Genomic DNA, 12,557 nt, shown 5'->3' with positions numbered 1-12,557 from the left:
AAGAGAAAAAAAATTGTAGTCCGTTTAAGTCTACTGAGAAATTTTCATGTTTTGGAATGTCTTTAGCGTTGCCACCCTCTGACAGACAACCAGAATTTTAGGAATGTTAAAGGCCTTGAAAGTGTCTGTGAAGTCAGTTGCCATAACCCCCAGAGTTGATAAAATAACTGGATATACTTTTACTTTAGACAACTTCCATAATCACTTAATTAATCACCAAGGTTAGGTTCTCATATTTTCTTTGTTTTTCCATTTCGGTTTTCCTTTATAATATGGGATAGTGGTATTATTTTTATTATAGAACATAATTACCATTTGAGTTAACTTGTTACACAAGTCCTAGACGAGCCTCAGATAGTACCCTCCATATGTGAGCCGTTAGGTAAGAAATGAAGGTAAATATCAGAGTTCGGATTTGTAAAAACGATTATCAGATGATATGAGCTACAAATTACTAACATCCCTCGAATAAAGATAATTGTCAGGGAGAGGTATGGCGAGAATGAATGTTAGTTTGATATTTTGGTATGATTGTTATATCCCCAGTAAGGTCTTCCTCCCGGTCCAGGAAGGTTGGACGTTTACTTCCTGGACTGGTATTTATGCATTTATATATTTATAAGTTGATGGACTGGTGTTTTGTGTATTACTATTTCATAAGAGTGATATGATTGTGTGCTTTATTAGGTATTAAAGTATTATCGATATTCATGAATAAAAGGAGTTAGAGTTGATGTATATTAAGTGTTCGTATTTGAGTTAAGCAAGTATTGAATTATAATTGAGTAACCAAGAAAGTACCAAGCAAGTATTATTTAATATTCAAGAAACCCGCTAGTGAGCCACAGGAACCAAGTTAAGAAACACAACAAGAACAAGAGACAAGTAGCATATATGTAAATAGAACCCCTGACAATAATCATTAAAAGCTTCCAGCGATCTCTCACTTCCGATGCACGAGGTAATGTTTTTCTTCTGCCCAAATAAAGCCAGCATAAATACTGTTTGATATTATATATGTATGCAACGCGTTAAGCGTTAAGTCAGTGTCTGGTCAGTGTCATATTTTCGCCGTCCATATCATTGCACTCTTATTGACACGCTAGAAATGTCAATGGATAGAAGAACGAATAAAAGGAATTCTAGGCTTCAGTGAGCTTCCAAAGTACCGTGTTCACAGCACTCTGTGGCATTTTACGACTCAAGAGACGATCTTTTCCCTTTGCAACTTCTTGTGTGACTAAAGAGGCCAATCCTTGATACACAGCTGCGATCGCAGTTTGGGCATATATAATCACCATGCGCCGTTGCATTTTCACGATTTTTTCAGCTTCTGTTGTGTATAACATCAACAATCTGTGACCCTTCCTTTATGCTCTCTCTCCATGTGGATCTGTCCAGCGCCACCTCTTCCCAGATGCCAGTGTCGATTTTGAAGAGCTTCATGTCGCGTTTGCATACATCCGTATAACGTAAAAGTGGGCGACCAGCACCAGCGCGAGTAAGAACTAAAGTTGTCTGGCTCTGGTGCATCCGTCAAAACCTTTCTCAAGGGCGATATATAAATTGTTAGCTGACTTTTCAAGGTTAACGATACTAAATTGAATGATCATAAATCCCCTTGCTTGGGTTCTCCTCCGCGATCGCTATCGTAAGGGTTAGCCAGGTGATTCCACGAGTCATCGTGATTCTGCAACACAAATTAGAGGTAGTCACCTAGTTAATGGGAAATATTGGGTCATTAAACTAGGTAAATGCGAATAACCAATTCCAGGTCTCTGGAAGAAAACTTTTGCTACGGTCACATCGCTCGACTCTCTCTAGGTTATGAATTAGGGAAACATATTATACTAATAAATAATGCTAAACGTTGATCGTTTGACGCACTATCCCTTCTTTCTTTGGAACCCCTATGGTTCATCTCGAGCGCTTTTTTTTATGTATCTGTAGAGCACTAATTTAGAGAGACACTCCAATCCACATACATGGCAGGTTAAGGTGACTTTCGCTTTGGTGGTAGAGGAGCCGGCCTTTTTTTGTTGTTTTTTTTGTATGGCACGCTTTTCTTTCAGAGCTGAGGCCCATGTTTTCCCCCTGTCTATAGCTTTCTTGGTCACCGTCTCCAACTAGTGAGGTCTAGGGCTATGTCTTCCCAATGGTCAGTATCAATGTTTACTGTTTTGATGTCCCGTTTTATTACATCGACGTAACGAAAAATATAACAAAAAAGATATACGTTTTGTTAACTCTTTCTCTCCGTAATTAATTACCACATTCTGGTGGAATCAACGCTGGTATCGTCAGTTGGGAGAGAAAGAGTTAAATCATGTGTAGCTTTTGCCCCCATAATAATAATAATAATAATCTGCACCTTAATCGTGATAAACTAGGTTCTGTGCATATAAGAAGAGGTATATACCAGGTTGACTCACTATCTCCACTCTGATTCTGCCTAGCGATTAACCCTCTATCTACATTACTCCAGGACTCTACAAACGGTTTTAGGGCTGACACTAAATGTACAAAATGTGTGTTCCACTATTATACATGGATGATCTAAAGCTATATGCAGAAACCGAGCAAAAATTACACACCTTAATCAAAACGGTAAAATGCTTTAGTGACCATATCTATGTATTTTGGCTTGGATAAGTGTGGCATCATAAGCATTAAAAAGGTCAAGGCAGCCAACACCAACATTGCATTTGAAGGAATCGAGGAGTTGAACTCTGCCTCTCTTTATAAATATCTTGGAATAAACCAGAATGCCAAGATAAACCATAAGAAATTAAAAGAGGACTTTCTTGGTAAATATAAGCAAAGAGTTAATAAAATCCTCAACACCAAACTGCCTGGCAGTAATCTCATCACTGCAATAAACAGCAGGGCCGTCCCAGTGCTCCTTTACACGTTCGGTGTGATCAAATGGACTGACACCGACCTACATGACATTGACAGACTCACTAGAAAATTACTAACCAAATTTCGATGACGTTAGCTAGGTTTGACATAGATATTTATCCAATTTACTAGATTAGTAATACACAAATTAAGGCGCGCAGGCCGCGGCTAATATCAAACTAGTATTTATATATATGAGAAGAGACAGGATGTTTTTCCGGAAAGCTTTTTTGCTTAGCATACGCCTCCCCCCTTTCTTTTTTTTTCTGAGCCTCGCTCTCTTGTCACCGTGAAGGTTACGTGGGGTAACTCTCGTCGGACTTGTAGAAATAAAAGAGTTATCTTTCCATGACATTTTCCTCGTGGTGTCCCACATGGTTGGGCCAAGCTGAAATATCCGGGATATGTTTTAGTGATGCTGTGTAACTTTTAGTAATTCCGAAATTAAGAATTTATGGAATTTATATATCGCTACTTTCATGCTTATAGCATGCTCAGAGCGCTTTTGGTCCAATCTCATTTGGGGGAGGGGGTAACTAGGATTTGATTTTGATAACTTGATTTTCCGTGCCGCTCAGTAAACACAACTCTGCCCGAGTCGGGTGTCGAACCTCGAGCCCCCTTCTAGGCAGCCAAGCCTCTCGACCACGCTTCCCACTTATAAAAAAAAAACACAAAAAAATGTACAAAAAAAAAATAGTGCAATGAAACTTAATATGCCTCTGTCATTTCGTTCGACCAGATGAAGCTAAGCATGTTTACCTCTTAAAAAAAACGGAAGCATCTTCTTTTAAGTGGTTTAATCGAGATTTAGTTAGTACACACGACATGCACGATAATTGGTTTCTCTCCCTTAATTTCAGTTAAGTTAACAATGAAAGCGTTACTTGCAATCATTGTTCTAGATTCTGTTGCTGTGTTATTTATTATTTCAGGTAAGACTTGTTAAGAGACGCGTATTCCTTTTTTTTTCTCCATTTCTTCATTCATGTTTAGGCTGATATGTGTTACGTTAAGTAAACGTGTATATCTAGAAAAAGAAATACTCGGAATCCAAATTTCTCCTACCTTCCACTCCCCCCCCCCCTTTCATATTGTAATCTTGCAATCTGCAAGAAATTACAAAGATGCTAGGAAGTTCCTAGGATTTGATTGGGTGAATTCATTTTTTGTTGTGACCACGTAAGCTTGAGTTTCTTTTTGCTAAGTAAAAAATGTTTGTAAAATGTTTTACATGTTTCGGATGCTCCTTTAGAGTTGAAGATTACTTCCTAGTACAAACCTCCCGCAGGACGACGGGGGATGGGAGCGGGCAGGGTTTGAACCCTCGATCGTCGATAAATCCGAACGACAGCCCAGCGCGCAAACAGCACGACCAGGCAGCCACTTAATAGCTGCTGCTACACTCTCCAGAATATTTCTCCAATACTGCAAATTTTTGAAAATTTGCGCATGAAACATGTGACAGTTCATCTGGTTCTGCCTTAAGCTTTTCTTGTTCTAATTTTCTCTGCCAAAGAGCTTGTTTGTGGTGGACTCCTTGTTCATGTCCTTGCAGCCTCTGAAGTTTCTTTCATTTGGTGAAATCAACTCCAGGTTTGCAGTCTTCTCTAGATGTCTTTTCTGATGCCTTAGAAAACAGTACACACGCAAAACAAAATAGACATCCCAAGTGTGGAGAGAAGAGGAGTCAAGATCGGTTGCAAGTTTTTCCTGTTGCAAGCTTTCTATTGAACCGTGATGTCACACTTCGTGATTTATTTTGGGTAAACTCTATTTGGAAACAAATACAGTACATCTTTGTTTTGGACAAATAAGCTACCTTTTAACACAATCTTTGCTCGCAGTTCCTCAAATAAAAATTCCAGGCTGGATCTATCCGAAGTCTTTGTACTTAAATACTTTTTCTTCAACATCTGGTGAAAGTGATTTTGGAAGACCATCACTTGACTCTTCATCACTTAATTCAGATGTTTTCTCTGACTGTGGTATAAGATATTCCCCTGGATTCTCTTGAGCACTACTTCTCTCATCAAGAGACATTTTCACTCCTTCGACTGCTGTATCTTCGTTTGAATCATCTAAATAGTGACACTTTTCTTCGACACGTTCATGGTCTTCTTTGTTTTCAGTGCTCTTATCAGGTTTCTTGTTATATAATTAGGATGATGAAATAAACTACCCTATATACCAAGCAACTTCCAGAGAGTAACTCGGCACTAGTCAGCGCTATGGAATTTACTCCTTGAAATTGAGAGCTACCCCCACGGATTGTGTTAATAATCTGTGTGGAATACATGCAACAGGGTAATTAACATGTCAGTGACGTAATATTTAATTTATTTAGAAACCAATTTCGGATATTCAAATTCCCCCCCCCCCTCATCCCCCACCCTAGCTACGCCACTGGTTTTAGAATTGCTGTATTTTTTTCTGAAAAAAAAATTTCTTTCATAATTAATTGTATAACCTAAACAGTTTGCTTTTAGAAAACAAAAAGTAGCCGTTGCACCTAAACTTTGCAAGCCACATTGCATGGTGAAATAATATTTGTCATTTATCTTCTAGTTTTTTTTAAATCTGAGTGAGACAGACGGACAGACTGACATTTCGTAAATACCTAACAGCGGCTTTTCCCCTTACGGGGTCCACAAAAAATCCAGTGTTAAACATTGGAGGTAATCAATTGAAAAGTTGTATTGTAAATTATTCTTAAAAACCAATTATATCTGGTGATTTTTAAAAAATCAAATATCGACAAATGAAGTTATTTTCCCGTGACGCTCGGCTAGTACTTTATAATAACAATTACTGTGATAATAAGCCACTACAGACATTCATTTCTTGAGAAACCAATGTGCTTTTTTATCTGTCATCTTTACTTTTATTGCTTACCATACGATAGACCCACTGCGGCCGCTTGCGAGTTTGTGTGAAAACACAAAGGTTTTTTTGTTATCTTGCACATTTTACATTTTTTTTTTGTTTTTTATATTTGAATTAGTACATTAATTAACTGTTTATATTTCCAGAACTTGTCTTCGATCTTAAGCCTGACGTCTTAATTCCTGGTCTAACACCACAACTAGTGGTCAACTGTTCATTAACAAACAATGAACATGCAGAACTTGACTACTTTTCACTATCACTATACCGTTATAATGATACAAAAAAAGAATATGATCTTCTTCTTTTAATGGACACAAAGACACTAAATGTTACACATATTGTGAAGCATAAAGATGTACACATCTCTTCAGGAAATATGTTTTCAACTTTGATCAAAGAGAATCCTACCGAGTCTGACGCACAAGTGTATAAGTGTGTTGTGGTCGGAGAAGGATTTATTATTTTAGAGAAAAAGCTCGTTAAAAACAATCCAATAATAAAGCTTACTCCAATAAAGCAAGAGTTTGAAGGTAAAAAGTAGAATAATATATGATATACCCACTTGGGTGAACGACGAGTTTGTGCTAAAACACAACTCATTTTTTGTTAAAACGGCACCTAGTTTTTTGGTTTTTGCTGACGCACAAGTTTGTTTGGTTTTTGTGTTACTATTAAATTAATAACATTGTAATTATTTATTTTTCTAGAACTTGTGATGAATGTCGAACCACAAGTGGTCATTTTCGGATTCACATCACAACTTGTAGTCAATTGCTCTATAACAATAAACACTGTCTTGGAACGTGTGTACAGCTCTATATCCCTATACCGTTTTAATGTCACACAAAAAGAATTCGATCTACTACTTACAATGGATACAAAGACAATGAATGTAAAACAAACCGTGGAACATAAAGATGTACACATCTCTTCAGGTAATTTGTTTGCCTCTTTGATCAAAGAGAATCCTACAGATCTTGACGCACAAGTGTACAAGTGCATTGTGGGTGGCGAAGGATTTATTATTTTAGAGAAGAAGGTTGCGAAACACCACCCAGCAATAATACTAAATAAAACACAACACAGGAATAAAGGTACGAAAGAAATATTAGTTATAAACTTTTATGAGATAAACTAGTAATATACAAAAATAAATCAAGTCTAGATTATGCTCATATAATATAGTTAACTAACACTTCATATTTATGTGTCTTTTTTTTATCGCCAGAAAAAGGATTCGAACCCACGGCATTCGCATTATTAACACTAAGCTCTTATCAACTTATCAACTTACTACAGAAGCCATACAAATATGTGGTTTTAGTCAATAGTGGCCATTTTTTTACAAAATATTGTTCGAAACAGATGAGGAAATAATAACTAAATTAAATAATTATTCTCTAATATAACAGCAAATCCGATTGCCGGTAACTAAATATGTAATGTTTATTATTATAAATAGTAGTTTACTTTGGGTTGATACTCTGCAATAACTCTAAGACGTTTAATAGTGTATAATATAGCTGCTTTGATCTCATATCTAAAACATAAAAAAAGATCATGCCTGTTCGCAAAATAAATTTAAAAAATTTTTATTAGAAAAAAAAAAGTTTTACAGAAATGTAATTCACTGGCTATTAAGACGCCCAAATTGACCGAAATGTTTATAAAACGTAATCACACCAAAAAACAACAACAAAGAATAGATTTTGTTGTCATTGGATCGCCATTGCAAGTACGTTAGTCTTAGTCATTTTTTTATACTACCTATTTAAACTTTTCGTTTTTAGAAAAAAAAAATTCATTTTCAAAAAAAAAGACCTTATCGGCCCTAAGACTGCTTGTTTCAGTCATGATTCAGATGTCCTTAAGGTCCGAGAACGTCCCGTTCCCTATTATGGACCTCTTGACCCAGGAAAGGCTTTTATCCATGGCCAGGATGAGGCATCGGCTCTTCACCAATCCCTCTGTCCGAAGTCCCGCCTTATCCGAAGTGATCATGTATTCACACCCAGTGTGTGGCAGGACACGGCCAGCTTGAGCCAAGCACGAGTTCCCTCTCCTGTGCGAGGCCGGAGCCCGAGCTGCGTTGGGGCCCTTCTCATGCCTATAATGTCCATCACAGCGCGTATGGCCCCCGTTAGGGAATGAATCGATGGGGGGTTGGACAGGTTAGCGAGCCTTTGTTACATCCCTCCCACGTGCAATGTACAATCTCTCGACCGTATCTGTGGTAGCCCACTGAGAGCTATGTGTGCTACCGTACTTAGCCTATCCGACTCCTTGGCGGACGTTTCCACGGAGGCGCCACGCTGAGGTGACGGACAAAATCAGTCATGTACTGATGCGAGCACTTTCATTCATGAAAATGATCAAAGACAAACTGAGGTCGCAAAATTTTACTCTTAATATACGGATTCAGCTAAAATGGTGCAAATTGAAAAATATATTGTCTGAATGTTTTTATTTTTTTTAATTTAAAATTGCTCACAATTTAGAATTAGTCTATTAGTCTATAATAAATAAAAAAAAAATTAAAAGGACAGACGAAATAAATAAAATGTTTGTTTGTTTTTTTAAATCCCAGTATCTATTATACACAAAGGTACAAATAAAAACAATTACAAATGACATCTTTCAAGGACTGAAACTTGTAAAAATTAAAATGGTACATCTTAATCGTAAGTGAAAAAATTTGGCGCATTGAACCAAAAGGTTGGAATGATCCAAACAAATGAATTCATCTTTGTTTATCTTTTTTTTTTCTAAATATTTTTTTTAATGTTTTTTTTATGTTTTTTTTTAAGTTTTTTTTTGTTGTTGTTTTGAATGGACCTCATTCACCAATCGTAAACAAACAACATTTAGTCACGTGATCTTATTGAAAAAACAACGAAAAAAAAAACTGTCACGTGACAACCATCATGAATTAAACATTGGATCGTAAATGATATAGAAGAGATAGAGCACCACGTGGCTGAATGTTGTTTGTTTACGATTGGTGAATGAGATCCATTGTACATTTCTGTATGAAACGGATGAAAATTATACGACAACTCTGTTTCCTAATTCATTCCATCTAGATCTCATGGCATCTGAAACACAAACACATGGGCATAACATGTATTTATCATCATGGGCGTAGCCAGGATTTTTTTTCGTGGGGGGGGGGGTTGGGGGGGATTTCCCCCCCCCCCCCCGACCCCCCCGCGAATTTTTTTTTTATATGTATTTATGTGTGTGTGTGTACATGATCTTTATTGCATTCTGACCCTTCATTCTTTCGGAAGACGTTTATTGTGACCTAGAATAGGTTCTTCCATGAGTTAGTGGAAAAATTGTAGATTCCCCGCCAATACTAGCAAGAGGGTCTGGGGGAGCGCTACCCTGGTAGGGGTTTTTAAACTCGAACACCCCTGGTAGGGGGTTTTAAACTCAAAACCCCCTGGTAAGGGGTTTTAAACTCAAAACTGCATTGGTTTTGCTGAGGCAATTGATGGTTTAGTATTAAAATCTCACCTAAAATAAAAAAAATCAAAGCAAAAAATCATTCACCAAATTCCGATTCCCCCCAAGGGGGGGGGGATTTCATTTCGGGGGGGGGGGGTTGAACTTTGTTTATCAGTTGCTCACCAAAAAAAAACTTTGGGTCACAAGAGACTTCTTCCTCTTAAAGCAATGAAACTCATTCAACAAAACCAATCGGCTATGTACCATATATAAAACACCAAAAGATACGGTCACGTGATAATAATATTTGATTTGAATTAGGTCTTCCTCTTCTTCTTAAACTGTCAGGTAGAGTTGAGCCTTCGGCTCTTGGAACTCTAGGCCAGCAAAAGTGAACTAGAGCTCCCTCTCACCGGCCTGTATGTAAACAGTGTACGCTGTTTTGTCTGGCGGGTGGGTCAGACTCGCGGCAAAGGGCCGCGTATAGATCTACTAAGAACCCCGCCATTTTCCTTATCTATACCAGGCTAACCGTGCGGGACACGCCATTTATTATGTAACGGCCCCTTGAGGAACAGCGCCTGGATTGTGACAAGGTTGTGGGAGCTTTTTTACAACTCCGCGCAGTGCAATGAGGATGCTCTCGCACCCCCTTGGACACTCCCACGGGAGTCTTGTTTTGCTACCCTTTAGCCTAATTGTTTCCTCCTACGATCGTTTCCACCTTGGCGCCACTATGAGGCAGGGTAGCATGCCCGGGGAATTGGGTCTTAGGTTGTATAGGAAAGGATGAAAAATGCAGGTGACTTATGGGGTGTTTGTTCACGATAATGAGGTCCAAACCTAAATATGTGTTAATTGTTTTATGCACAAGAATTAATAAATAAAACAAAATCAATTTAAGTAATAAATAACACAAGTCAATTTGTGTTTAAGTCCCACTTTTACAAAAGTAATTGGTTAATGATAACAGTGAAACATCTCTTTGTCCAAACACTGCACACACGCTCCCAGTAACTACTATGGTCCTTCCTAGTACATCGGCTACTCATCGTGCTTTTTTTTTATAGCTATAGAGCTCCATCGAATACCTATTTCGTTTTCCAATCAGTCAATTGCTGCAGCTTTATTTACAGGTAACTCAGTTTTATTAATCCTTTTTATATTATGTAGGTTAGGATTAGTGTAAGATTATGTATTATTATTTCATTATATTTTTAGTAACAGCATTTGACATAGATTCAGGGGCGACCATTGTGGAAAATGCGTTCTCCAATTTGGCCGAGCGTTTACCATTGGGTAGCACATTGTATAAGGAAAGACATAGTCCGATATATAATTATTGCAATATATATGTCAGTGGTGCAAAAGACATTCTATAGTACTTGTGAAATTGCGTACAACAGAAGGGTTCTAGTGTATCTACCTTACAAACCTGGTTTTGTCCCTAATTTTTTTATTTATAACCCTATTGTTGTCGTTTGCTTATAGGCGTCGTCACATGATAGGCAGTACTTTGTGTTATCGTTTTAATATACTTCTTAAAAGAAGTTTTAAAACATAAGAGCCTGTATCGTTGTTAGAGCTGCACAACCGTGCGCGACTAGAATATATCGACTAATTAATGTAGTAAATCTATGTTTATAATTTGGTGGATTCAGGTGCGACTAAAACGAAAATTAAAATATTTTTTTTTCTGATTCCAGCTTCGGAACCCTCAAAAGCTTAACTTTTTGCCACTCAGACGCAGCACCTCAAATTAAAGCCCTTTTTTATATAAACGCTGGGCCATTCATTTACATGTAATAAGCAGCGGCGTAGCTAAAGTGGAGGAGGGGGTTTCAAATTTGAAAATTCATCCGGATCCACATGAAAAAGGGGAGGGGGAAGGAGTGTCCGAAATTTGTTTCACATTAAATTTCACGCCATTACCTCATGTTATGATGTCGAATATGAAAAGGCAGAGAAATCTAAACAGGACAGGCCCCCCCCCCCAAATCCCAAGCTACGCCTCTGGTAAAAACGTTTCTGTACCTAATTATTTTTATTGATAACTGTTTTTATCAAATTTCTTTTTTTTTTTCCACAGTGTTTACTTCAGTTATTCAAATTAAAGTTGCGATGACATGACTGCTAAGCTCTAAACTCTAAACCATTTCTTTCTAAGACTTTATGTGTGGTCTGCTAAAAAGTGTATACGTTGTTTATACTGTTCACATTCTCAGAACAAGTTGAAACTTTGCACAATTATTTATTGGCATACACAAGACATGAATCAATAAAAAAAAATGTAACGAATTCGACAATTAAGTGCTAGTAATTTGCTATTGTCGTTAATACCAACAAGGGAAACTAATATTTCAGTATTCACAGATATTGATAAATTTGTTGGGTTTAGTCCCCTTACATAATTGTTAACACTTTTATTTTCTCTGACCAAGTTAATACTTTAACAGATATTTATTGTCCCTAATAAAACATGAATCAATAACAAAATACTTAATTATATAATTGATTATTGGTAATTAAATATTTTTAAACTATCGATAGATATAGTTTTAAGGGCGGAGTTCTTCCGCTTTGGTTTGGCATTGTTTTTTTTTAAAGGATTTTTTAATATTTTGCTTTTTTATGAAACTTATACTTACTACAATAGCGTGCTAAGTGTGTGTTTGTTTTTTTTTTTAAATTATTATTTGTATAGCACAATGTCTTGCTTTAAGCAAACTTATTGTGCTCTGGTCTAATATCTATTATGGATCCGTGAGGGGTCCGTGAGGGAGTTTGTCATTACGCGCTATGCAAACACAACCCAGCTTGAGTCGGGATTTGAACGACGACTCTTGGTAGTCAGACAAATTTTATTTTCCACTCAGCCTTCCATGATTTCAATAATTGTGTGTATTGGTTGTGGTGTATCTAGTTTAAAGCATGGAACGGATTGCTTGAATCAGCCAGAAAAGTTAAGATAAGATAAATTAGATAAGATTCATACTACAGGGCACATGATGTAAAAGTCATCTTTTGCTATGGATGACGGTTAATTAAGAGTGTCATGTGACCAGCACAACGTGCAACCGCCTTTACTCCTCCCAACAAATGTCAAGTAAATAGAGTCGGGAGGAGTCAGGGGCGTAGTAAAATTATCAAAATATAGATTCCTGATATTTCCATGACTTTTTCGTATATTTTGCAATTTCAGGAGATGTCCAGGAGCTCCTGGTAATTCCACAGGAGGCCGCTGGAAATCTGTTACAAGTTATACGAAGGCTTAATTTAATAATTTATACACCTAGACTTAGTGTGGGTCCTATGAA

General features: G+C 37.2%; 1 protein-coding gene across 1 annotated transcript; it reads left to right on the top strand.

Moving 5' to 3' along the window:
* Positions 1-3,663: 3,663 nt before the first annotated feature.
* Positions 3,664-6,987, top strand: LOC129922446 (uncharacterized). The gene is made up of 3 exons (XM_056008488.1): positions 3,664-3,836; positions 5,934-6,320; positions 6,498-6,987. Exons 1-3 carry the CDS (start codon positions 3,776-3,778, stop codon positions 6,926-6,928), a joined length of 879 nt encoding a protein of 292 aa, XP_055864463.1. The 5' UTR covers positions 3,664-3,775; the 3' UTR covers positions 6,929-6,987.
* Positions 6,988-12,557: the final 5,570 nt, after the last annotated feature.

The sequence above is a fragment of the Biomphalaria glabrata genome, chromosome 13 (assembly GCF_947242115.1).
Source record: "Biomphalaria glabrata chromosome 13, xgBioGlab47.1, whole genome shotgun sequence".
Classification (NCBI taxonomy): Eukaryota; Metazoa; Mollusca; class Gastropoda; family Planorbidae; genus Biomphalaria; species Biomphalaria glabrata.
The sequence above is the reverse complement of the archived record's forward strand: the minus strand, read 5'-3'. Positions and strand labels throughout refer to the sequence as shown.